This window comes from Argiope bruennichi, chromosome 6 (assembly GCF_947563725.1).
Source record: "Argiope bruennichi chromosome 6, qqArgBrue1.1, whole genome shotgun sequence".
In the NCBI taxonomy this organism is placed as follows: domain Eukaryota; kingdom Metazoa; phylum Arthropoda; class Arachnida; order Araneae; family Araneidae; genus Argiope; species Argiope bruennichi.
This window is the reverse complement of record NC_079156.1, coordinates 116,363,578-116,390,517: the sequence shown is the minus strand read 5'-3', so window position 1 is coordinate 116,390,517 and position 26,940 is coordinate 116,363,578. Positions and strand designations below refer to the sequence as shown.

At 31.5% G+C, this 26,940-nt stretch overlaps 1 protein-coding gene across 2 annotated transcripts in view; it reads right to left on the bottom strand.

Moving 5' to 3' along the window:
• Nucleotides 1-3,568: 3,568 nt before the first annotated feature.
• Nucleotides 3,569-26,940, bottom strand: part of LOC129972902 (proclotting enzyme-like) — a 37,971-nt gene continuing 14,599 nt past the window's right edge. For both annotated transcript variants that reach the window (XM_056087211.1, XM_056087210.1), the window contains exons 2-8: nucleotides 24,014-24,137; nucleotides 20,880-21,257; nucleotides 18,935-19,011; nucleotides 14,701-14,822; nucleotides 12,400-12,674; nucleotides 9,485-9,630; nucleotides 3,569-6,338 (exon numbers count right to left, since the gene is read on the bottom strand). In XM_056087211.1, coding sequence (XP_055943186.1) covers nucleotides 6,177-6,338; nucleotides 9,485-9,630; nucleotides 12,400-12,674; nucleotides 14,701-14,822; nucleotides 18,935-19,011; nucleotides 20,880-21,257; nucleotides 24,014-24,086 — 1,233 coding nt within the window. In that variant the 5' untranslated portion in view covers nucleotides 24,087-24,137 and the 3' untranslated portion in view covers nucleotides 3,569-6,176. The remainder of the gene's footprint in view (nucleotides 6,339-9,484; nucleotides 9,631-12,399; nucleotides 12,675-14,700; nucleotides 14,823-18,934; nucleotides 19,012-20,879; nucleotides 21,258-24,013; nucleotides 24,138-26,940) is intronic.

Here is a 26,940-nt window from a genome sequence, read left to right as displayed (position 1 = left end):
CTTATAGTATAATCTTGATTTAATCTGAGTATAGCATTTTAAGTTTGAAAGATTCTTTTGCAGTAGCACCCTGAGGGAATGTAAAAGCCTCAATTGCATTAAGATTTCATTTGAGACACTTCTAATGTTAACCTATTAGCACAATATGCCCAACAACATTGTAATGCTCCACATTATTAGACGGCTTTTGGAATATCGAACATCTTAGAAATATTGCATAATATTTTATGGTAATAGGGGATTGTCTGAGTATAGATTCAATTGCAAAGGCATCGCATTCATTGATTAAAAAAACTGTCTAACATATATTGATTGTTATATTTCTCTTTCTACAAAAGAAAACTTCGAATATCATTTTTCTTCCTTTCCTAATCGAAAAGCGATCATTGCCATCGTCTCCGTTCACTTGCATATGCTAAACATATTCAAATTTTCTAAGTATATATTTCCCTGTTAAGTCCCTTTTCTTTCATTTTGTTGAAAAGTCAATAAATTACATACATACGGAACTGAAAATATGCACAGATTTATTCATATAAGTATACATTTCCTCCAAATTTAGTAATATGAACAGCTCGTTTTGAAACACCAGATTTCTAAACAAATTATTTTTTCCCAGGAATTATTATGCTAACCTACAAAGCCTCTCCATGATTGTCGAATTTATGCTAAATTCCTATTTAGGTGTCGGGTTTCATTTTACACACTCGTTATTTTCATCCTCATTAGAACAAAATGAACATTCGAGATGCTTAAGCGGGTTGTCACTTTAATTTAAATATAGACTTTAATGTAAAAAAGTTCTATGATTAGATTATGAGTTTAATGCGTTATATCGCTTAAGGGTTTAATTAGAACCAATCGAAATATTCCGAAAAATTATTCGCCGAAATATCAACATTCTAGCTTAATCACCGATATATTTATGAATTTTAAAGAGCATAAGTGAATGTGCACAAATTAAATTTTCAGCGCTTTAATCAGATCATCTTTTACATGCGCTTTTATTTTGTAAAAAATTGCGATAATCTTAAAAATAAGATTGCAAATATAATTATTTTGGATTTTAAATGCATTTAATGAAAAACTATTTTTCGTAGTGAGAATTTCTTCTATTTTCATATTTATTTCTTAAAATAATAAAGTGAATGCGGATTTGTATTTTAATGATAGTTAATTATTTTTAGAAAGAGGAATATAGAAGAAATGATTTAGAAAGAATATTTAATTACTAAATTTAAATGCATTCATATTTAGAAATCATTTTTATAAATGAATATGCATATAATTTAAGTTGTATTAAAAGTTTCCTCTATTAGAATAAAATTGGAAAATTTTTAAACCCCCATTGTAAAATCAATTTCACATAAAGTTCATCTGAATTTGAATCGCTTGAAGGCAAAAAAAAAAAAAAAAAAAAAAACATTCATGCACGAACCAAAATCTTTAAGAATTGTCTTTGTTGGTGCTGCCATCTTCCGAAAAGTAGGTGACTAATTATTTCTGCAATAAATGCTTTCATTGTCTTTAGTCAAGCGCAATCCTTTACTTTAGATATTAAAAAGGAATAATAATAAATTATTTTGAACGACTTTTCCACTATAAACTAGATTTCCAAAGGCAAGTTTCATTAAGAGTTAGTGCATTCCCAATTAGTAGATGCCAAAATTATCTTAAATATTTTTTTGAAAATAAAAGCTTCTATGTCAAATTTTTATTTTATAAAAACGTTTAATCATTAAATAATTAGACATTTTTTAAATCTGCAGCGACAATAAAAGTATTCCTTAAAATTAAAATGAGAAGAGTCCCTTTTCACTTAAGATTTATCAATAATTTTTTAAAAAAATATTCAGATTTGCAAAAATTAAAAATTACATTTATAAAAAAAAGAAAGATTAAATTAAATAGACAAAATCAACAGAAAAATATACATCAATATATATATAAGGGAATGATGTATTTATAAGAATATAGAAATACTCAATCTGTATTAGCTAGTCAGATTATTATTTTAAATTATTATTTGTGATTAGATCTTTTAAATTTTAAAATCAATATATCTTTACAAATTTTATAGATAGAAGCGTGAAATGTTGTATGGGCATAGATGAATGCAATTATTGAAATATTTTGCTGTTTAACCTTTTCATACTAGTGTGGCCATATAATATTTTTTTATTATCAGTTTTACAAAATTCACATTCAATTTCCGAATTTATTTATTTATTTTCAATTTCAAAATTCAAATTCAATTTCCTAATTTTTTTCCCCAATTTCAAAATTCAAATTCAATTTCCTAATTTTTTTTCCCCAATTTCAAAATTCAAATTCAATTTCCTAATTTTTTTTCCCCAATTTCAAAATTCAAATTCAATTTCCTAATTTTTTTCCCCAATTTCAAAATTCAAATTCAATTTCCTAATTTTTTTCCCCAATTTCAAAATTCAAATTCAATTTCCTAATTTTTTTTTCCCAATTTCAAAATTCAAATTCAATTTCCTAATTTTTTTCCCCAATTTCAAAATTCAAATTCAATTTCCTAATTTTTTTTCCCAATTTCAAAATTCAAATTCAATTTCCTAATTTTTTTTCCCCCAATTTCAAAATTCAAATTCAATTTCCTAATTTTTTTTTCCCAATTTCAAAATTCAAATTCAATTTCCTAATTTTTTTTCCCAATTTCAAAATTCAAATTCAATTTCCTAATTTTTTTTTCCCAATTTCAAAATTCAAATTCAATTTCCTAATTTTTCCCCCCAATTTCAAAATTCAAATTCAATTTCCTAATTTTTTTCCCCAATTTCAAAATTCAAATTCAATTTCCTAATTTTTTTCCCCAATTTCAAAATTCAAATTCCTAATTTTTTTCCCCAATTTCAAAATTTAAATTCAATTTCCTAATTTTTTTTAATTTTAAAATTCAATTCAAAATTTGAATTTAATTGCATTTTTTTTCAATTTCAAAAATCAAATTCAATATCCAGTCTTATTAAATAAAACTGTAATTGGAAAAAAATGTCTAAGTGTGATATTTAGATAAATAAGCGCTTGTATTGGAAAACTTTGCTTAAATGCCTGTTTGGAATTCCTCGCTTTTTATTCTAAAGATACTGGTATGATAATTCATATATTTAAGGGTATGCGATTCGAACCTCTTGAAGAGAGATAATATATATATATATTTAAGTAATAGTCAGACTTATGACACAGAGCTCTATTTTAAATAGTTATAGATTTATCAAGCGATATCTTCCGGTTTTTAAATAAAATAATATCTATAAAAAATAGTTTTGTTTTTTTTTCAAAACTGAATACACAACCTACATTTTATACTTCCGAATTGATGTCGATTCCTTCCAATTCCATATCCTTTTGAAAATATCCAGATAACGATAATCAATATACAGATTATATAATGTCACGATGCAATCCTAAAGCGAGTTCATATATATGAAGTTTGTTACGATTTCAAATTGTCTTTTTAGTATGATAACAATGTACTAGTTAAAATATGGCAAAGCAAATGTTTTATGCAACAGAAATGAATCACACAAAAATTGAAATTATAAAATAATTTAATTAGTCTTGAAAAATAAATAAAACTTACAAAAATATGGCGAGCATCTCTCCATAATATGAGGTAATTCTCAAAGCTTCATCGAAGAGAAAATTGAAAAAATTATGTATTTATATATATATATAAAAACATGTTTAAATGTATCAACATTTCAACACAGAAACATGCTTAACATATGATATCGATTTTTTATCATCAGACAAAAACTAATAATCTCATGCTACATAATTTATCAGATTACTTTTCATATCTTCGTATAAAACAACCGAAATGAAATTCATACTTCCCATGTTTAAAATTATAAATCGTAGTTTGAATTTTACAAACACTAACACGAAAAATAAAAATGCTCATGCAAAAAAAATAAAGAAAGAATAATTTTTTTCTCATCTTTAATTTTTGAGGAATTAGATAATTTATTTACGTTTTTCCAGATTAAATTTTATACTTATCTATCGTTAATTGAACTATTTTTTATACCAAAATAGTTGAAATTACAGAAATAAATGTAATTCCTAGAAATTTGCCTGGAATTTCCTTTGAAAATCCTTATTAAAATAGGAGCTTAGAACTACTTCTTGTACTAATGCGAAAAGAAAAAGTCCTAGAGTTTTAGCTAAATTGAATATAAATAGATTCCGATAACTTTTTCAACTTTTTAATTATTATTATTTGAATACTCCTACCAATATCATCAAATTCACTCTCTTATATTCTCTCTTAAGAAATTTGTCAGTTTCGAGTTTGAAGAAAAATCTTTATTCCCAGCAGTTTTGAATGCGTTACAATTTTCTTGCTCACAAAGTTAAACGCAATAAAGAAAATTACACCAACAATAGAGAATTGCAAATAATCGATAAACGGATAATTGAGATTTCTATTGTATTTTGATCCAAGTATGACCAATAGATATTGGTAAGATTCTGATAATAATCTAAAAAAAACAATGCGTTATGAATTCAAGTAAATGAATTAAGATAAAAGATTTTAGGCAAAGAAAATAACTAAAATCAAATTTCAATTTTGATTTCTTTTACCAATTTCATTACTCGCTAATATGACTTTATGGAATGTATAAGCAATTCTGTTGTGAATTTCGAAACCCAAATAATTTGTGGAGATTTCTTGAAAACTAAAAACAAAACCAAGAGTAATAATCTTTATGCCATCATGAAGTTGTTCATCATAATTTGTAGTTGTGAAAAATATTGTTAAAATTACGAGTTTTCCCATTACTTTTCATTTTACTTATAATTTTCGTAGTAGATTCAAAATTCGAAATGAGTAATGTTGTATTGAAACACAATCGCTTTCACTATCGTATAAGTAGGCGCTAAGCCAGTGAGTTTTGTGTGATGCTCATTCTAAGTTAAACATAAAACAAAAAATGTTTCGTACAATGAAAAACTATACAATATAGTTCTGTAAACCATGCGTATCAGCTACTTTTTTAAAGGATGTGTAATTATAAAAGCACACTTTTTTAAGAAATAAGAAACTAGAAGAAAATACAATCTACAATAAAAGCATCACTTATTTACATTCAAAAATGCAAGCATAAGTAACAAAAATGCGAGCATGTTATATCCACAATTTCTTAATCTTTTTAAAATTAAGTTGGAAATTTATACACAACAACTATTTAAAATATTGACAAATATAATTCATAAATCACAGCGAATTCCCATTGCTTTCACTTTATAACAACAAAAAGACATCCATTTCAGTTATAACGCAATTTTTTAACCCATTTGCACCACACGGCGACTGTAAATTCACAACAATGTCGATCTTCATTTACAACTAGATGATGAATCGATATCATGTTATCTATCGACAGTCATCGAACTAAAAATTGTTCCCTTTTACAAAGTCAAATACATTAACAGTAAATGGATAAAATAATCTATATCATTTTTCATTATAGTCTATAAAAAAACTACAGCTGTAGTTTTGTAAAAGCAGTTTCGTTTAAAAGTAGAATAAAACACTGAAATCATACTTTTCATTGCTGTGCGCATTTTATTTATACATTGTGCGAATATTAACTACATACTATCCTTTGAGTAAAACCAAATATTTTCAAATGGGCTTCTTTGAAAAGATTTGGTCGGCATTTTCTAAGTTAAAATAAATAAATGTCAGTTCAAAATTCCTTTCTTATTGAAAAAACTTCATGTTATACATGTCAAATGTAACAAATCATTGTTTCCAATTAATTCAAGAAACTAATTCATCACACAAATATAAATTGAGCATCAAATAAAAACTATCAACATTATACATTCAATATAGTATACATTATTATTTAAAAAGAGAAGAACGCATTCTATTTTTGGTGTTGATTCTTCTCGATGATGAAAGTTTCAAACCACTTTGTCCCATCAAAAGAAATTCTAAACTTCAAAACAACAAGTGAAAACGGATTGAAAAATACCTGTTAGATATATGGAAAAAAAAATAGGTATTACAACTGAAATAATACTTATTAAAAAATGTATATAGTTTTAAGTTTTCAACAATTTTCAAATTCGTTTTCACTCAAGCTTATGTATTGAGCTTTGTCCAATTTTCTTTGTGATCACTGTAATGAATCTCAGTTGGCAAGGTTAGTTCTTAACCAGTCCAAGAATTTGGTAACTCTAGTATAAACTCCAGGATAACCAGGCTGAGCGCACAGTTTTCCGAACGATACCACTCCTACTAAATAGTACCGACCTTCTTTACCAATGGTCACAAGCGGACCTCCAGAATCACCCTAGAGCAGAAAAAAAATAAATTTCAGATAGATTATCAGATTTAAAATACTATGCTGCTTTTAAAACAAAACAAATACTGAATAACTGAACAGTCAATTCACAGATGATCCATTACGGCTTAATTTGTTGTAATTAAAACAAAAGGCGCGTTTTAAAGAATTTTCTGCTATGTTTCAGGAAGTTGTATTTTGTTTGCATGAAACAAATTTATGCCAAGTTATTTGCAAACCTTCATGTAGGTATTTGTTCTTCATATAACTTAACAAAACTTCTCTCCTTTATATAACTGTTATCGCACCTGAAGGTACCTCAGAAATGGATTAGAAATTTCCGGTATGGTGATTGATTCTCTCCATCCTGGTGTGTATAGATATGATAGAGATCAGCTATCTCCTATCAATGAAGAGATGTACTTCCCATACTAAAGGTTGAACCGTTGCCAGTGATGGCCCTTAGGACTCAACCATAGTTCCCGCCAGTGTTACTGTCGCGGCGGTCCAGTCATTTAGATTTTTCTGTGAGTCCTCGGGCAGGTCGGAGGAGCCGGTTATGGTTATATAATTCTGTTTCATTTTGAAGCAGAAGTTTCAAGTATTTATTTGAAAGATAATTCAATCAATTACATATTCAAATTTCGAAAGCCCTCTGCAGAATAATGATAATACAGTTTTAGATTATTTAAACATCTATTGGCAGACTTGCTTGTTAAAGTTGAAGTACAAATATCACAACACTCAATATACTTTTATTATTCGGCAGACATCAAGTCTATAAACGTTATTATTGCACTTTATTTAGCACCTCTCTATTGATGGTGTTGTAATAGGAAGGTAAGTGATTCATTTGAGTGTTATAATCTCAACGTCATAGAAGGGCAACGGCGCATTGATCGTTTAGTTAATAAAGATATGCTACCTAGATTGCCATAATACCCAAATCGAATTCTGTACGAATTCTAAGATTTTATCAAAACTCACGCCCACTAGCTATGGGGGATATGCAAGTTTGTCTTACATTTGCTATTATCAGTGTCGACAGAGACTTACAGAAAGAATTACAAGAGTTGCATTATGAACTTCATATACGGTATGGAACACAAGAAGCCCATATCAGACATGGATCTTGCTTGCATTAAAAAATTTTAATATATTTTGTAGCATATATTTTCACATTCATAGAAATCATTTATAGCATATTAAGGTTTCGAATTTCTCGCGTATATCTTTGAACCTGGGACCTGCATTCGCATGTTTTATAGTACTCTAGTGTTCAAAAAGCAACAATGTAGATTTTAAGCAGGTAGCCATTAAATTTCAGAAAAGGGGTTATTGCGATCAATTCAATGAACAAGCAATTCAGTAGAAGGGTGATGCGGATGCAAATATCAGAGACAAGACATCATAGATGACGTGAGTGTACGCAAAACAAGTACAGTCGGGGCACGCAACTCAAGACTGCAAGGAAAGGAAGAACGGAGGCGCAATTAAAGACATTCGCTGTAAGTGAAATTGAGTTCTTTCGTGAATATAGCTAGGAGAAATCACCTGGACGATTTCACACGTGGAAGAATGGTCGGAAAGCTGGAGGAGGGGCACAATTTCACCAGTGTAGCTGAAGACTTCGGAATCAACAAAAGTGTCGCTTCGCGCGCTTGGAAAGCCTTCTAAACCATAGGTACAGTTGCTAGAAAGGTTAGTGGTGGCCGCCCTAGGAAACCAATTTCAGTGGATGACCTATATATCGTCCTACAGGCGAAAAGAGCTCGATACCAGTCAGCAAGCGCCACTGCTCAGCAACTGTGTACAGCAACAGGGTAACAAGAGCTGCGGTTTATTATTATCAGACACCTTCACAAAGATGGTCTATTCGCCCACCATCCAGAACGCTGCATCCCTTTGTGAATTGGCCATCGGTGGCACCGTTTAGAGTGGTGTAAGGAGCACAGAAACTGGACATCTAGTCAATGGAGTCGTGTCCTCTTTAGTTTCAGTGACACAAGTGATTCTCAACGCCAGTTTATTTAGAGAGAGGTCGGGACACGGTTTCATCCCAGTAACATCAAGGAAGGAGATCATTATGGTGGTCCTGGAGTTGTCATCGGTGAGGTATGCTGAATGGGCGGACTGAGCTCCATGTTTCAGACAAAGGTTCTGTAACCGGAGATCTCTATTGTAAGGAGGTGATCCTTCCTCATATGCGTCTGTTCCGAGGTGCTATTGGAACAGACTTTGTTTTTATGGATGACAATGCACAGCCATTCCAGACTGCTGATGTTCAGCAGCTTCTGAAAAATGAAGATATCGCTCGAAAGGATAGGCCAGCATTCTATCCTGATTTAAATCCCATAGAACATATGCCGGATGAATTTGGGAGATGCCTTGCGGCAATATTACATCCTCTGGGGAAAAACCCAACATCTGAAACAGATATTGATTGAGGAATGGGCACTTTTATCTCAAGAACTGTTGGAGAATTTAGTGCTGAGTATAGAGAAACGGTGCGAAGCAATAATTGCAGTATACTATATGCATATAGCATACTATATGCATGCATACTATATGCATATCCATACTATATGCATATCCATACTATATGCATGCATACTATATGCATATCCATACTATATGCATGCATACTATATGCATATCCATACTATATGCATGCATACTATATGCATGCATACTATATGCATATCCATACTATATGCATGCATACTATATGCATATCCATACTATATGCATGCATACTATATGCATATCCATACTATATGCATATCCATACTATATGCATGCATACTATATGCATGCATACTATATGCATATCCATACTATATGCATTGTATTCATTTTTGCGCAACAATGCTTCCGTCATCGTTTAAGCACAAAATGCTGTCTCTCATTTTTGAATTTCATGTCTCTCAGATGATTTCTCGTGGAGTTATGACATAAAAGCCCGTGTTGCTTAAGTTTTCTACACTAGTGTAATTATAATTTTTCTTTTATTCTGCATTGAGTTAATTCAGGAAAGATCTTTTATATTAGCATGACATATCATGCAATTTAGAGCTAACGTCCAGCTTAAAAAGTGTATCAAATCAATTAAGATTGCTTCAATGATCATAAGCTAAATTATTGCCTATCCTTACCTGGCAGGAATCTTTGGATCCATCAGCAGTTCCGGCACACAGGTAAACATCTGTAATGTTGAGCTCTCTTTCGTAAGCTCTCCGGCACATCTCTTGATCTTGAATGTCAAAGCTCGCCTCCATCAGGACATCGCTTGAAGGGCCATCTGCAAAACGAGAAAGCGAGGGGTTCTTCGTTACGATATTTTTTATAAGGAGTTCACACTGTATTAGTTTGAATAACTACAGGTATATATAGCATTTTAATGGATATAAATTTTTGGAAGAACTTTAAGAATAAATAAACCAGAAGATCAAGATCCATGAAAATGAAATACTAACACATATAATGGATTTAAATTTTTAGTATTCATCCCTTTAAAATACTTAACTAAATAGAAGTTTTTAGAAATCGGAACGGCGTTTCAGTTTGGGGTGATAGTTTCTGCTGGTTGTGATCTTGGAAGGCGCGTTCTTTTAGGGGGGTTGGACAAAGAGTTGGATGCCGAATCTCCACTATCATTCTGTCTAATATCATTTATACCTTCGTGTAGGTGGAATTCTGTCGCAATGGTCATATTTATCATTTTATTTGGACTGCATTTGGCTGAGAGGGACTATTTATGTTAATTCATAAGTCATCATATGGGCTTGAATTATCGTTTTTCAAACTTATAAACTAAAATTAAATCATTCAAAGATTCTATGATTCGATGTAAATAAATATTCTATAGATTCTTATAAATAAATAAATATTCTATATGTAGACCATAAATATTCTATTGATTCTTAATAGATCACTAGGACAGCACAATCTTAAAATGGAAGGTGTTGTCTAGTTAATTTTTTTTAAAAAAATGGAGAGTTAAAAAGGTTAATAAAAATATCGCGATATATCATGCATTTTACAACAAATCTCACCCACTAAATAAAAATAGTATTATGTTTTACAATAACAAAATCAAGTTTATGATATATAAATGGGTTAGTATAAGCAAATTTTGTAATATAATATATTATGCAAATGACTCGTTGAGGTGGCAGAAGGCGTCATAAATTGTGATCACTGGTGTCGATTTCAAGCAGTATGTATCATTTTATGAACAAGGAATTTATTTATATACATGTAACTTCTTCATACTAGAATAATAGCTTGTTGAAAAGTGTGTGTGTGTGTGTGTGTGTGCGTGCGTGCGTGCGTGCGTGTGTTCTGCCGTTCAGCGGACTAAATAAGCATTTTTGTAAAAGAAATTGTATTCCAAACCAAATTAAAAACTAATGGAAAATCTTTTCTGATAAATAAGTCTTCTATAAAAACGTGAATTATAAAGTAAACCAAAGAGGAAAATGACTAGGATTTTATCTTATAAATAAAATCTCAAATATTTTTTTATTTGCGCCTTTTTTCAACATTATCTAATTATTTCTCCTACTGTATCCCATTACGAAATGTTACATTTCGGTTCATTCCAATAAATTTTATATTTTAGCACCATTATATGTATTTATATTTTATTGAAAAATATAATAGTATTTTATTTAAGAATATATTTATATTTTATTTAAGAGATATTTTAGCACCATTATGTAAATTATGCTTTAGTTTTGCTTAGTTTTAGTTATATTAACATCCCGGTTTAAAGCAACACTAGGGCTATTTCGGGACAGACCTCGCAATTTCGAGTTGCGGTCAGATGACGAGGACGACACCTAAGCAGGAACTCTCTCTCCGAGCTTCCAGACCACGTCAGAGAGAGGACGTTTGGCCTCGATGAATTTAGCGCGCACCAGACTCACTTATAAGACGGTTCTTCGGTGGAACTGGGTCTCTAACCTGAAACTCTCCAGTTCCGAAGCCAAGACCTTAGTACCAGGCCACCGCAGCCCTTTATACTTTAGTACATACTAAAATACAGATAGAAGTTCGAGATTAAGTGTTTCATTTAGAATGTTTTTCAAGGAAAATTTCCTTTTATGGGAAAGAGAATTTCCTTCTTTGGAATCTTGTTTTTAATCCAAATCCTTTAAAAAATCAAACACGCTGTCATGTTTAGAGTCCAATATACTACTATTTAGTCTTAATATTCGAAACCTCATATCAAACACAAGAATATCATGCGATATAAATGTTCCTCTAAACAGAAAAAAGAAATTAATGAAGAATTAATGTCGAACAAAAGATAATTAGGCTTAAAATGTTGTTTTGTAGAATTTTAACAAAATGTTTAAAGCGACTATGTATTTAAGGTCAAGGTTGATCTTCAATAATCAATACCAATACATGATGTCAATTTAATATGCAATGCCAATACATGATGTCAATTTAATATGCAATTCCAATACATGATGTCAATTTAATATGCAATGCCAATACATGATGTCAATTTAATATGCAATGCCAATACATGATGTCAATTTAATATGCAATGCCAATACATGATGTCAATTTAATATCCAATGCCAATACATGATGTCAATTTAATATGCAATGCCAATACATGATGTCAATTTAATATGCAATGCCAATACATGATGTCAATTTAATATGCAATACGATGCAATATGATACATATTTAATATATGATTTTTATTATAAAAGTTTATCTAGGGGTGAAAGAATATTTCAATTATGAGGAAAAGAAGTTGTTTTATAAATAGCAATCTCTTCTCTGGTTGAAACAGTAATTGTCCCGAGGGAATTATTGGTGATAGGAACAGTGATTACCATCCTGTGACTAATCACAATATCCGTATTATTCTTGTGGCTACTCGGCAAATCAGATTCCTCATGCTTTCCTCTGATACCTTTCGTAGCTGACAGTATCAACGAATATAGCAAAAATGCTGGTACTCCATGTTTCCGACGCCATGGAATTCCTGCAAGCATGCATTCTGGACTTAAAAATTTAAATAGCCCTAATTTAAGTCAAACTTACTGAAGGATGTGGTTCCGAATCCAGTAACAGTAGAAGTTTTGCCGGTGAGATCATCATTCCGGAGACTGTCATAGGGAAGGCAGACAGGAGAGGTATGGTTCGAAAACTGAACAGGTCTGCGAAGACGGAGAACAGCGATATCGTTCTTGTAGGTACGAGGGTCAAACTGTTCGTGTCGGCGAACGGATTCGACAGGAATATCTACAGCATCGGGTTCGTTGTTTTGTCGTAGGTCATGTGCTCCCAGTCTCACACTGAGTTGATTAGGATTCATACTAGTGAAGAAAAAAGAATCAAATTAAGACATCGGAATCAACAAAGAAAAATTAGTAAGCTTTGAGGTACTAAAAATAAGCATTAGGTGGAATATTCAAGAAATAAACAAAAACCTAAACTGCTGTGTCAAAGGCTAAAAAGTTTTAAATTCCAACTACTTTTAGAAATGCATCATGCTCTACCATACTTAAATACCCTAGAAAGTAAGATGTAGCTTAAAGATATTTTTGTAAAGCGAGCTACAATTACAGATATGTTGTCATTTTCGAATTCATTTGTAATGAAAAATTGACATAACCAGAAAATACAGTAAAATAATTTAAATGTTATTGTTTGATGTGTAAAAAATAACAAAAGAAGGAAATTTATAATTTCTTACTGAAACTTGGCAATAGTTCAAGCATCGATGTCTTTTAGCTCGATGTGTTCTAGTATGGATAGATCAATCTAATAAAAAAATGAAACCTTCCATGTAGTAATTAGTTCCCTGATCTCAACATTATTTAGCATTTGAGTAGTTTTTTTAGGGAACAAAAGCCGTGCTTTTCCTTTTCCACGCATATAACCTGAATTTGAAACCGCTCTGCGAGAGAAATGATCTCAATTACCTGGAACTTTGAGCACAAATTTAATTTATCACTTCCATATTGGATATAAACTGCAATTCGGACGAAAGGTGGCCAAATTCCCTACTCAAAAATATTGCATTTTTTCACAAGTGTTACTATTATTTGGTCCTATACTTGTATATTATGCTTTCGTTACTCAAGAAACTGTGAAACAAATTTGTGTAGAATCGTAATTTTTCATTATAATTAACACTCACTTCAGATGGAATATACATTTGGCAATAAAAATTTCTTTGGGAGTTTTTCACAGATTAATTTATTTTCTATATTACCATCGACTCAAGAAGTGCATGCACGATTTCCAGTCCAAAAGAAAATGGAGTATTTATGTATCATGTTGAAAAAATGTAAAAAACGTAATTCAAACATGCCTATTCAGCATCCATTATTACAAAAAAAATTTTTTTTTTCTTTATATTGAAAGAGTTCATGTTGTTTTGTATTTAAGGTGTACATACACACTAGAAGATTTTTTTAAAATTTTAACTTTAAAAATCCAGTTTTTTCCCAGTAGGTCATTAATATATGTTTTAACTCATTTCAGTGAGAAAAATAATATTTATTATATTTAATGAGCTAATTAGCATATTTTTTTGGAACATGATATTTTAAATTCTAATTTGTACAGACAAACAAATCTAGTTGGAAATGATGCCTAATATTAGTCTTCATGTTGTCTGCCTCAATCAAGTTATAAAAATATATAGTCTTTTTTTAACAATTTTATCCTCAACGATGAATAGAAAAAGCGAGATTTTTTCCGTAATTTTAACTTTTAAATAGCTATTAAAAATGTATTTCTATAAATATAACTTTGATTGAAGCACAAAACATCCTCTATTTCATACAGATTATTTTGATATATAAATAATTGTATTTGGTTCATTTCTTGTTGAGTTATGATTGTTTAAATGAAGCAAAATAGTGAAAAAATATCATTCTTTATAAAGTGAGTTTTAAGACCGTAACTAGAGTTTTTAATGAAAGCACCTCAAGAAAAATAATTGTAACTCGAGAAATATTTCGAATATTGACAACATCTTGGTATCGTTTGAAAGCTAAAGGATCAGAGAACATTATTAAGCAATAAAAAAAAAATCGATATTTTGAACGATTTTCGAATTTTCAAGTGTGTACATACACCTTAAACTCCTAGCAGCTTATAATTATCTTGAATAAATATCGCCTGCAAGACGATGACTTTTCATTATCAGTTGTGCGTATGGATAGTAACAAAAAATTTGCCAGACGATTCTGCTGGAAAATGCAGAACATTATGTACATTGTCAACATAATGGGTGACATGTTAATTTGTACATTCAAGTTGCACTTTCACAATCTGTATGCTTAAAGGCCATTATTTTATTGAAAGAAAATAAGAGAAAACGATACTCACGTAGTAGAACCCCTTCCGGTCACCACGCAATGTGCGGCCGTGACCACGTGTCTGTCCGTCACAAGAGCGCCGCCGCAATCTGGACTTCGGGCACCGTTTCTCTTTTCCACAAAAACTACAGCCTGTAAGCCAAGATATATTTTATTTTTTTTTCAATTTCACATTAATTAATTATTAGACCAATAAGCAACCAAAGCGGGAATAACAATTTAAAATAACAAATATTAAATTTAATACTTTTTTTTTTAGGTGGAAACCCAAAAGCACATTCAATGGCATTAACCCCTTCGCATATAATGACGTCTCTGACACGCGCCTCAAAGTACTGAATTTTTAATTTTAAAACTGCAATTAAAGGACAGAAATAAGTATTTAAAATTGCAAAAATCACCAAATGTTCAATATAATATTATAAGATACAAAATAACAATATATGTCCAAAATAGGATGTATCATCCAATTAGGAGGTTAAATTCGTATGTCAATATGTTAGGCTTACTTTCAAGAAGCCTTTTTTGTAATTAATCCTAATATGGAAATCTAAACTTATTTTTCTAGAAAATTATGTCTAAAATGTTTCCAATGCAATTAGCTTTCATAATTCTTTAATATCAAAATAAATATTTCATGAATGGATGAAATGCACAATGGTAGTACAAACGATCAAGAGTTTAGCCTAGATAAATAATAAATTAATGAGAAAAGAGACAAGGAAATTTACAGACTTAGAGCTTTTATTCATTTTAAGTGACAGTAATGACAACATAAGTTTTGATACTACAAAATACGTAATAATTTTTAAATTAATGGATTGTGGCCGGGATAGCCTGGTTGGTACAGCGTCGGATTCGCTTCCCTTAAAATGCGAGTTCGAGCCCCGCCTGCCGAAGATTCCCCTCGTTAAATCTGTCGTGGTCACAAAGCCCTCCATGTCGAGAGTAATACCACTGGGGATACTGGATCAGGGGTGATCGTTCTCTGATTCAGGTCTAAATTACGATCTGTGTTTGAGTGAATGAAGTCTGCCCCGTAAAAAGGGTTGTGACGTGTGTGTAGCTAAGTCATTCTTTTGGCCCTAGATGACGCTATTATAGAAACAAGAGGCCCCCACCCCAGGCTTAAATCCGCTGTCTTCGAACAGCGGGCTTGCCTATGGCAAGTGCCGCTGTTCGAGAGAAACAACAACAACAAAATTAATGGATTAAAAAGGAAGCTTAAAGTCGCTTAACATATCCTTCTTTAACGCTCTTTTAAGAGCACAGCAGATAAATCTTGTGCTTTAAGCACGGAGAAACTACTCTTATTTTCCCTTATGATGAATCAAATAATCATCATAAGATTTAATGTGGAAAGGGAATGAAATATATAATAAGAAGAAACAGATTAATTTAACATGGGAGAGTGAAATTCTTTTCTTTTAATGGTACCGTAACTGTGCCCACGCAGACATAGGTAAATGTTTTTCTAACACATAATCTGTATTACCCATTAAGAAAATGTTACGTAATGAAATATTTTCAATATCTTCAAGGTTCGGTTATTAGCACAAAGAAAAATTTAATGAAATATTGTTTGTTTGTTTGTTTTGTTTGTTTGTTTTGTTTGTTTGTTTCTTATGGCACTTGCCACTGACAAGCCCGCTGTTACGAGGACAGCGATTTAAGCCTGAGGGGGAACGTCTCTTATTTTTTATAGCAGCGCCAACTAGGGCCAAGAGTACGACTTTGCCACTCACGCATCACACATTCGCTTGCACAACCCCTTTTTACAGGAGGGCACATTCACACATCTCACAGATAGAACAACAACCATGCCCAAACCGGGACTCGAACCCGGGACGCCCAGATCATGGGGAAGACACGCTACCCCTATGCCAGGACGCCGGCTGAAATATTGTTATTGTTTCTATTCCTTCATTATTTTTCCATAATCTTCATGATCTCAGAATCCCACTGCTACCAGTTTACTATTAGACCGGTCTTTTGGAAGAAGTAGAACTGCATTTTCCGAGAATTTACTGAGCAGATTAAATATTAACTTCATAAAAACAAAGTTTTAAAAGAAAAAAATATATATTTTTTTGAAGAATGACGCTTTATGCGCTAGCGAATTCTGAAGATCGGTAACACATATCATTCAAACTCTCATATCTTTAATTGACTAACGTTTTCGATTCTTGTACAGACTTATGTTCCCGTTGTCATTGCTTTTGATTATTCAAGCATAGACTTTTAGCCTCAAATGCAAAAAGGATGTTTTTGAGTGAAGCTTGCGCTTTTCTAATCTAAAGGCCGAATGCATTGAGCCCTGTATAGGTTATTTGTATGAAGAGCAAGATGCAATGTTAAAGGCTTCCCCTACCGCAACATGATTATTAATTTGCTATAAATTAAATTCAGATTAAACCTTAAAATAAAATTTAGCATATAAATTTGAACTACAAAATTGTACTTAAAGATTGGTTTTCGAATTTAATTCCCTTCTTCAGATAGAAAAATATATCTAAAAAATTTAATGGTCTCATAAAGGGAAAGCAACGCGAGTAGTGACGATATATTATAAATTGAAAAAAAAATTACATGAGATTTCTTGCATGCAGATAGTTTTTTTCGCGCATTTTTCTTCCAACATGCGAAAAGCCTTCGCATTTACGAAAAAAGACACTATAAATGATTTTACGACTTTAATTTCTATTCCGTACTATTTCAGCTTGGAACATTCAATTTTTAAATCGATTTAATCCATTCGGAAAAAGGAAATTGATTCCTTATATCCAGAAATATAAGGAAAAATAAAATTTCATACCATCTGCCATTTCCTGATTCGCTTTTACAAAGTTTTGGTGCTAAAAGATGAAACCTAATGTTTTTAGAATAAGAGGTCTTTAACAAGATGCCCATACCGAAGTTAAAAAGCGGTTGAAATTTAGGGTAAAAATCACTTTCCTGTCTACGAATTTCAAGGAATTGCAGCAGCATAAAATCTTTAACGCAAAATTGTTTATTAAAAAGAGGGAAAATTTCATCTAATTTAAATTATATTCAATTGCAAGAAAGATATGCGAAAATAAAAAACATCAACCCACTCCAACAATTCGGCTTATTTTTAGATTAATGTTCTATCTACGAACTTGGCCGAGAATTTCATTCTCCCTATGGCACATTACGTTACCCGTTCATATCAATGAAAATTTCTCTAATTATCATATTCAGAAATATTATTCGCTATGAAATCAAGAATATAGGCAGCATCCTGAGTATAATTCTTGACATCATCCTCTTGATCTCAAAATTGGTGTTTCGAAATTAATATATTCAGTGGATGTATTTTAACTTGTTCGGGAGAGGTTGTTCTTTACCCTACGTTCTATCTGCGAAGTGTATGAAGGAGCCTCTCTGTAAAACAGGGTTGTGCAAGCGAGTGTGTGAGTGTCATCTTCATATGAGCTAGAAGTTAGACTTCTGCCCTCAAGGATCTTTACTTTGAGAAACTACTGCACAAACTCGGCTTAAAGCGATAACTTTGTCAGCGGGCTTGTCTATGACAAGTGCAATAAATTACAATCTAACAACAACATGTATTTTAAAATTCATAAAATGATATATACTGTGCTGCAATTTAGCATAATGTTATAAATATACCTAATACTCAATTCACTATATTTTATCCAAGATTTCTAGCAACTTTTGACATTTAGAAGTCTAGCAACTTTTAACATTTAGAAGTCTAGCAACTTTTAACATTTAGAAGTCTAGCAACTTTTAACATTTAGAAGTCTAGCAACTTTTAACATTTAGAAGTCTAGCAACTTTTAACATTTAGAAGTCTAGCAACTTTTAACATTTAGAAGTCTAGCAACTTTTAACATTTAGAAGTCTAGCAACTTTTAACATTTAGAAGTCTAGCAACTTTTAACATTTAGAAGTCTAGCAACTTTTAACATTTAGAAGTCTAGCAACTTTTAACATTTAGAAGTCTAGCAACTTTTAACATTTAGAAGTCTAGCAACTTTTAACATTTAGAAGTCTAGCAACTTTTAACATTTAGAAGTCTAGCAACTTTTAACATTTAGAAGTCTAGCAACTTTTAACATTTAGAAGTCTAGCAACTTTTAACATTTAGAAGTCTAGCAACTTTTAACATTTAGAAGTCTAGCAACTTTTAACATTTAGAAGTCCAGCAACTTTTAACATTTAGAAGTCTAGCAGCTTGTTTAACGAGAGCGAACACTCACCATCCATGGCCATCCTCCCTTTTCCGCTACTTGGCCTCCAACCACTCGCGTCTTGGTGAAGAGCGTCGTCCCACAGTCTGAAAAGAGACATTTGGGAATCAGCATACTGATTTTTAGCCAGAATCTACTATCTATTATCGAAATTGAAAATGTGATCAAAACATTGAGTTATTGATTTGCTTCATTATCGTCCTCTATCAAAGATAGTTCAGTAATTCGTTTGCAAGGGATACATGAAAAGGAATATTATAATTCTGATGTATTTTAGATAAAATGATGTCATCCAGTCTATCATTTCGTTTTCCAGTTTAAATACAGATGAATGACAATGCGAAAGATTTTCAGCCTAAAAAGAAAATTAACTTCAGCTCGTCATCTACTACTCTAGTTACACATCTACTAGTTGCAAAACAAAACGTTATGCTGACAAGTCACTGCTATTGATCAGCTTCGAGGGTAGCGAATAAGAAGTCAATGAATGAAGGCATGTCCTGTATAAAATGTTATATAAACAATAATAATGCATCAACAGAAACACAGAAGTCACAAGTGCTCTACCCAAATGAATACTAAATGTGAAAAATGTGTCTTCAATATATGTAATTCTTTTGAAAAAGAAATTATTGCAAAAATTAAAGTCTAATTTTCTTTTTCTATATGATCGTGATACGATTTTTTTCTGATTTGAGATCTAATTTGATATAATAACAGTTTACATATAACTTTTGCGACTAGAAAACCACATATTCATATCTCGTTTCGACAGAAGTTCTATTGTGTGCTGACAGAAGCCCAGGTTAATCTATTTAGGTTCAAAAACCATTGTATTGGTTCTTGTATGGATATTGGAGAGCGTAATAACAAATTGAAGGACATTGTTTTTCTCTTAGCATGCATCAGAATCACTTTGGGATAATTAATGATGAACCCTAATGGTTTTTTTTATGATCTTACTTAAAATTGATTCATGTAGTTAGGCCTAATCCAAATTTTAAAATCTATTCCGGGAATATTTTGAATTACGAAAATAAGCTAAATTTTACTGGAACTTGAAACATTTTTAGAAAAATTATCTTTCATCGCTGTACTAGAAAATTAATAAGTACGGCAATGAATCTGCGCTGCTAATTTTAGTTCCTAGATTTTAGAAACTTAAGTTCAGAATTTTTATTATTATTATTATAGGAAAATTGATGGGGATGAAATTTATTTAGCATTTTATTAAAATAATTACCCTGTAAAACTATTCACCTTTTTGTCAGATCAATAATATCAAAATATAAATGCAAATTGCAAGCCTCATTTGTTGATTTCTCCCACTAGTAGCTGCACTTTTTCGGAACGTGAGAATCGTTGCCCCTTAAAAGTAAATTGCTCATTCGAAGAAAATGTAAGAATAACTGATCTTGGAAGTTTCTGAAATCGATATATTGACATTTAATTTGGCATCAAGAGAATTTGTAAACAACACCATATTGTCAAAGAGTAATCATAATGACCTTTTCCATGACAGAAAAATTTGAATGTCACACATCACAAATTGCGCGCATGTGCGATTTGCAGTTAAATTCGATTAAACAGGCTTTAATTAAGCGACACATGACATTTCTTCACTTGTTGCATGAGAAATATCATAATCTGCTTAAAATCGGAAAATAATTTAAACAATTCATGAACTTTCTAATTAAATTAATATACTCTAGTGACTAAATGACTAAAACGTGAGAACGCGTGAAGGCCCGAAAGATCCAAATGTCTTCTCCCTTCGGGTTCGGGGATTAAATAAAAGATAAATAAAAGTTTCTGATTGGCCAAAAAAACACTAATTCCAATGGCCAATAATTCAAGCATTTTTATCAATTTTTATAAAGAATTGAGTTATAAAATTGCATTAACTTGGTAAAAATATTCACTGATGTAAAATAGTAGGAAAAAATATATTTACTGTTTGGCAAAAAGCGAGGCTTGGTTCCACCATCACCATCGGGCCGTCTAAAAGGCGTGGGTGGCGGTCTGGAGGTAGTGGTTGTTGTCGTCGTTGTTGTTCTTCTCCTCGGTGGAGTGGTTCTTCTTGGAGGGGGCCGTCTTGGAGGAGGCGTTGTAGGAAATAAAACGTCCGGGTTATCCTGTTCCATGGAACAACATACCCTGGGCTCACTCCCGGCAAAGCCACAGACGTAAGGCTGCAGACGATTCCAGTTAGTTATCCGGCGCAACTTCTGACAGTTGGTCCAACGCACGCACGTGCCCATTTCATTTTCAGGAGTTACGCAGTTGGCGTTGGGTGAACGGTTACTGCGTTCGTCAGTGTCTTCAAATAGAACTATAGAACAGTTGTGGAGGAAGAATAATGAGATATTTAATTGGTGTCATCCTATGTTAAATTAATATTTTTTGTATTGATGGAAAAGAATAAAAAAATTGAAAGTAAATAGAAACACATACTTAATATGTTAATCTTGTAGTATATTAAATGAAACCAATGGAGTCAAAATTATACATCACTTGATGGAAATATTCTCCACTTAAAGCAGTAGAAAGTTTTTAAAAAGTATTTGCATTTTCACTTCTTAGATATTTTTAATATTTTCAAGGCTTTATTTTCTTGTTCTACAGAGTAATTCAAAAGAATTGCATTGGCTACAAACTGTTAAAATTTTCTTGTAAACACGTACAGGAAAGAACAATTTAAAGCAGAACAGAGCGCAGCTATGTTTCATTATATAATAATTATCCATATTATTTCATTTGATCTCACAAGTTTATACTGTAGTTTATTTCACGCAGAATTTATAAATCATGCTCTGTAACTAATTGTAGATGCAACTAATTTTATGTATTTTTCTTGTTGCTATTTTGATCTTTTGAAATTACTTTTGCGTCATCTTTTCATTGGGATATGTCATACACTGCGTTTTAAATGTTTTTTTCTTTTGTTTTGTTTAATTCATGCAACCAACTGAAAGTGCAATAGAAATTAGTAGATTACCACTTTGAGGCAATATGTGTGCCCAAGTAATTGCTCAAAGCGATTATCCTAAGTATGTAAAATAAATGCTTAAGTTTTATTCTGCATTGGGATCATTTTTTTTTTTTATCTTCTGTAGCTCTTTAATTCTTCGGAATGCATGAAAAATACATGGATGAGAAATCAAATAAGCCGGTTTTCGTTTCTCCAAGTAGTACAAATGTTTTTGGGATCAAGTTGCCTTAATTCCGCTGACGGGACGTACCTCTTTCGGGTAAAGTTCGGGTGCAACTCGAAATAGCTCTTAAAATTAATTATTCCTATTATCACAAGTAATACAGAAAGATAAGGGTATATCGTTATGGATTCGGTCATTATTTACAAGAAAGTTATAACCATACATAATAAATTCAATTGTTTTAAATAAATTACTCGCTTTTAGGTATGATATGATAGTGTATTGGTAAAAAAGTGTAATTTTTTAAAAATATTTTAATCATGAATATTACGTTATACATACATAATTATGCTGTACTTAAGTATTTTCATTCAAAAGAGTAACTAACAAGCATTCAAGATTAACTTTTTAGCTGAGCTACCGTTTCATTTAAACACATATAAAAAATAATTTGCCACTACAAAATAATTCGCTAAATCGTCTTTTTGATATTAAAACAAGACAATGTGCAATATTCAAATGTAACTTTTCAGAAAATATATAACATGATGTAAAATGCATCATTCTTGTAATTGTAAGTATATATGCACTCAATATGAAAGAAAACTTAAAAATTGTCAACATTTATTATTCATAAATTTTGTTATTAAGTTTAATAGATGAGGACTTATAACGAGAAAGGAGGAATCGATATCACTACATCCTTATTCTAAGGAAACATTCTGAAATCTTATTACATAAAAAAAATTCTAATGCACACATCTATATACGCAATCTGATGATCTACAACCTTCAGGAAGCTCTCTTTGAAAGTTTATACCGAAAAACTCGAGTATATTTCAAAATATTTCAATACACACTCTCTTCAAAAACGGAAGGATATGTTAAAAATAAAAACATAGCGGAACAAGCCTTGAGATTGTGAACTAATGCATATTGTAAAGAAATTAATAATAAAAATTCTTTCAAAGCTTAAAAATATAGAGATCTATTCTCCTTATATCAAAACAAAAGTAAAGAAAAATTATTCTTTACATCCTCAATTTTTAGCTCAAACAATTGGATCGTGAACACCATTGTAATCAGCAACTAGTTGAACCATACTTTTCTCTTCCAGTTTGTCAACACACGTTAGCATATCGAAGCACAGTAATTTAGGAGCCTAAAAGTATTAAAAATTTTATTTTATTGTTTCCTATTATTGACTTATTTTCTAAAAATTTGATACTAGGTCCCACCAGTGAGGGGGGACCTTAGATAATGAGGATGAGAGCTTCCGGTATAGTGATTGATTCTCCCCACCTGGTTTCATATACAAATGGTATGGGGTCGGCTATCCCCTATAAATGACGGGACGCCACTCTGATTGAAGGGATTGTATCGTGACCTGTGATGTCCCTTAAGACTCAACCTCAGTTCCCGGCAATGCTGTCATGGCGGTCCGATCACTCAGTTTTACCTGTGTACCTCAGGGTAAATCGGAACAGTCACAACTTGCGATTCTCAAAACCTGATGATACTCAATCATCATCAGCATCTAATGAAGTAAAATTTGTTTTCTTCTATAAAAATTACCAACAGACATGGCACCATAAAGATTACTGTCACTCATTTTTATGAAACTTTATGGTCGAAGATAGCAAATTTCAAAATACTCCTATAAAGTTCTAATACTTCTTATGATTTTTTTTTTGTTGTTAACTTGTTTTGGTATAAATATATTAGATAAGTTTCCAGAATGGGAGTAAGATGAGTAGCAAGGAATAATTTGTACTTGTAATGAAAAGTTTAAAGTCCCGTATTGGCCCTTATTTATATGGCTTCATACTATTTTTTATGTTTTTAAGGAAATCAAAACACATTTAATAAACTAATAGTTGCCAATTTTGAATAATTTTAGGAAGTTTATGTTAAAAAAATAACATCTACTTACTTTGGCCAGCAGAAATGGTGAAAAAGGTTAGAAGAGCTAGTTGCAGCTGTGTAATCATATGTGACAGAAGCATGGCAAAATTTTTGTTTTAACTGATAATTTTGGAGGTACTGGATTTGAGCAACTGAAAAAGAAAGTAAAAATTAATATTTATCTACTCGTTATTTATCTCAGATTGAATGCAAATATAAACATTAGTGATAAATTTTAAATAGCAAAAATTCGCTTCTCTAATATATATATATTTGATGTCAGTTTTATTAGATCATCGTAATTTTTCAGAACATGTATAAGTTGTGAATCATGCTATTTATGACTATGTATGGTTTTAAGCAATATTAAATGCAATGAAATTTATTCTAGAAAACTTTATATAACGAGTATCATATTAAAGATAATTTAATAAGAAACTTTGATTACAAGTTCGAAATCTTCACAGTTCATTAACCACTTAACTGTTTTATTTTCTTTACTATCTAATAAGATGACACCTTCTATTTTGGGAATATTTTCTCATTTTGATTTAAATAGAAATCTATTGAATATTTGACTTACCTATGTATTCGAAGTAATTTTAATATTGAATTATAATCATTATGAATGGTTTATTTTTTTGCTTACAACTATCAAAATTTGATAAATCGATGCACGTATGGCACTCGGACAAAACAGTTAAGCAGTTAAAATATAAACTATAACGGTTTTTATTTATAGCAAATATGTTACGGTTAATGTGATTAATCGGTTACTATTAATAATACACTGTAAAGGGATTAATTGATTTATCACACTGACCACTTATGGTTATTAATAACACATTGACCGTAACGTATACATTTCTCGATTGGTTTGGTTTGGTTATATTAACATCCCGTTTAAAGCAACACTAGGGCTATTTTGGGACGGACCTCGTAATTTTGAACCGCGGTCAGATGACGAAAACGACACCTGAGCTGGCACCCCCCTCTTCACACCACACCAGCGGGAGGACGTTTGGTTATGACGAATTTAACGTGCAACAGACCCCCTTATACGACGGTTCTTCGGTGGAATCGGGTCACGAACCTGAAACCCTCCGGTTCCAAAGACCAGACCTTACCACCAGGCCACCGCGGCCCATACATTTCTCGAAATAAAATGTCGAACATTATGAATTGCTAGGTTTCTCATTTATAATAAAAAAAATGAATGATAAATTACAAAAAAACACAATGTTTCGCTCTTAAAACTGTTGAATTAAGCAATTTAATTCGGAATGTACTTTGAATTATCCAATTCAGTTTTTTTGAAGAATAGAACTTCTGTCTCATAGAAGGACTTACTTCAGTATCAAAGTTTAATCATGAAGATATCCATGCTTAAGCAAATACCGGAGCAATGTTCTGGTAAATGATTAAAGAAAGGAGAAGGAATTAAAGAAAAGAAAGCGAATAATGAACATTATACGTAATTTTCATTCAACTAAAATCCAGCATCCTTTCAGAAAAATATACCTTAATCAACTATGCAAATCTCAAAGTTTAAAATCCCATCTCAACCATTTCTTACCTTAGCAACAACATAGCGAATTATGAAGGAATCAAAGTTGTTTCACCACTCACAATATGACCATGTGCCTTTAAGATTTACATGAAAAAAGAACATTCTCCATATTGCTTATAAAGAATTGTAGACCAGTTTTGAAATTATGATTCTCGTCCGACATCAAATGAAAATTAAAATTCAACACCTACAGCTAAAATATCAAAGTAATGCTTAAAATTCCAGATGTGATCTGTTAAACAAGAAAATGCAATTCAAAAATTTCATATAATCAGATATATAATAATTAATTTAGAGCATGTGACATAATTAAGATTACTGCTATACAAGGTAATCGGTAAAGTCGTTTTAAGCTCTTTAAATTTAAAACGGCGTCTCGAATAGCCACGAAAGTCTATACCTATTATAGAGAGAGTATGCTGAATTTAGGGAGAAAAAAACGTACAGGTTGCAACTGCCTAGTGGTACAGTAAAAAAGTTCAAAAAAATAAAGGAGATAGGCGAAAAAGTCGAATTAGAACTCGTGGGAGTGTGTGTCCCCACGACTTTCTCGCATACTTTCTAATAAACTTGTCAGGATTTCTTACATAGCATTGGAGTACTATAGTTACGAAATATAACTTTTAGATGAATTTAGCATTTTTACTAAATCTATTAGGATTTATAGGTCTCAGGAGGCGGGGCTAGAAGCCTCTCAACCAAGCAGGAACGTTCGAGGCGTATCTCCGTTCCTACTGGACGGTTCGGGAAAATTCTCGATGTTTCGGGTATAATCTATTTTTGCGCCAAAGTTGAAAATTCGTCGCCAAGTCGCGAAATGGTCGACAAGTTTGTCGCCAAGCTCTGGGACCTCCCATGGAATCAACTATGCTGGAAAATCGCAGATTCGTAACATTGTCCCCCTCCTAAGGACTGCACGTCCCGGGCAGTCCAATTCAATCCAACAGCTGGCGTAAGCTTTCGAATGATGTGATTATGTTGATGCGTTTGCCTTTAAGATTTACATGAAAAAAGAACATTACAGCAAAAATATCAAAGCAATGCTTAAAATTCCAGATGTGATCTGTCACACAAGAAAATGCAATCCAAAAATTTCATATAATCAGATATGTAATCAGGCGTACTATAGTTACGAAATGTAATTTTTTGATGAATTTAGCATTTTTACTAAATCTATTGAATAATCCATGGTGAGATATCTGACAATTAATCTTTGGCATGCATTAATTGAAGAATTAATTGAATAATCAATTGAATTAATTGAATAATCAATTGAATCATTAATTGAATAATCAATTGAATCATTAATTGAATAATCAATTGAATCAATTGAATAATCAATTGAATCATTAATTGAATAATCAATTGAATCATTAATTGAATAA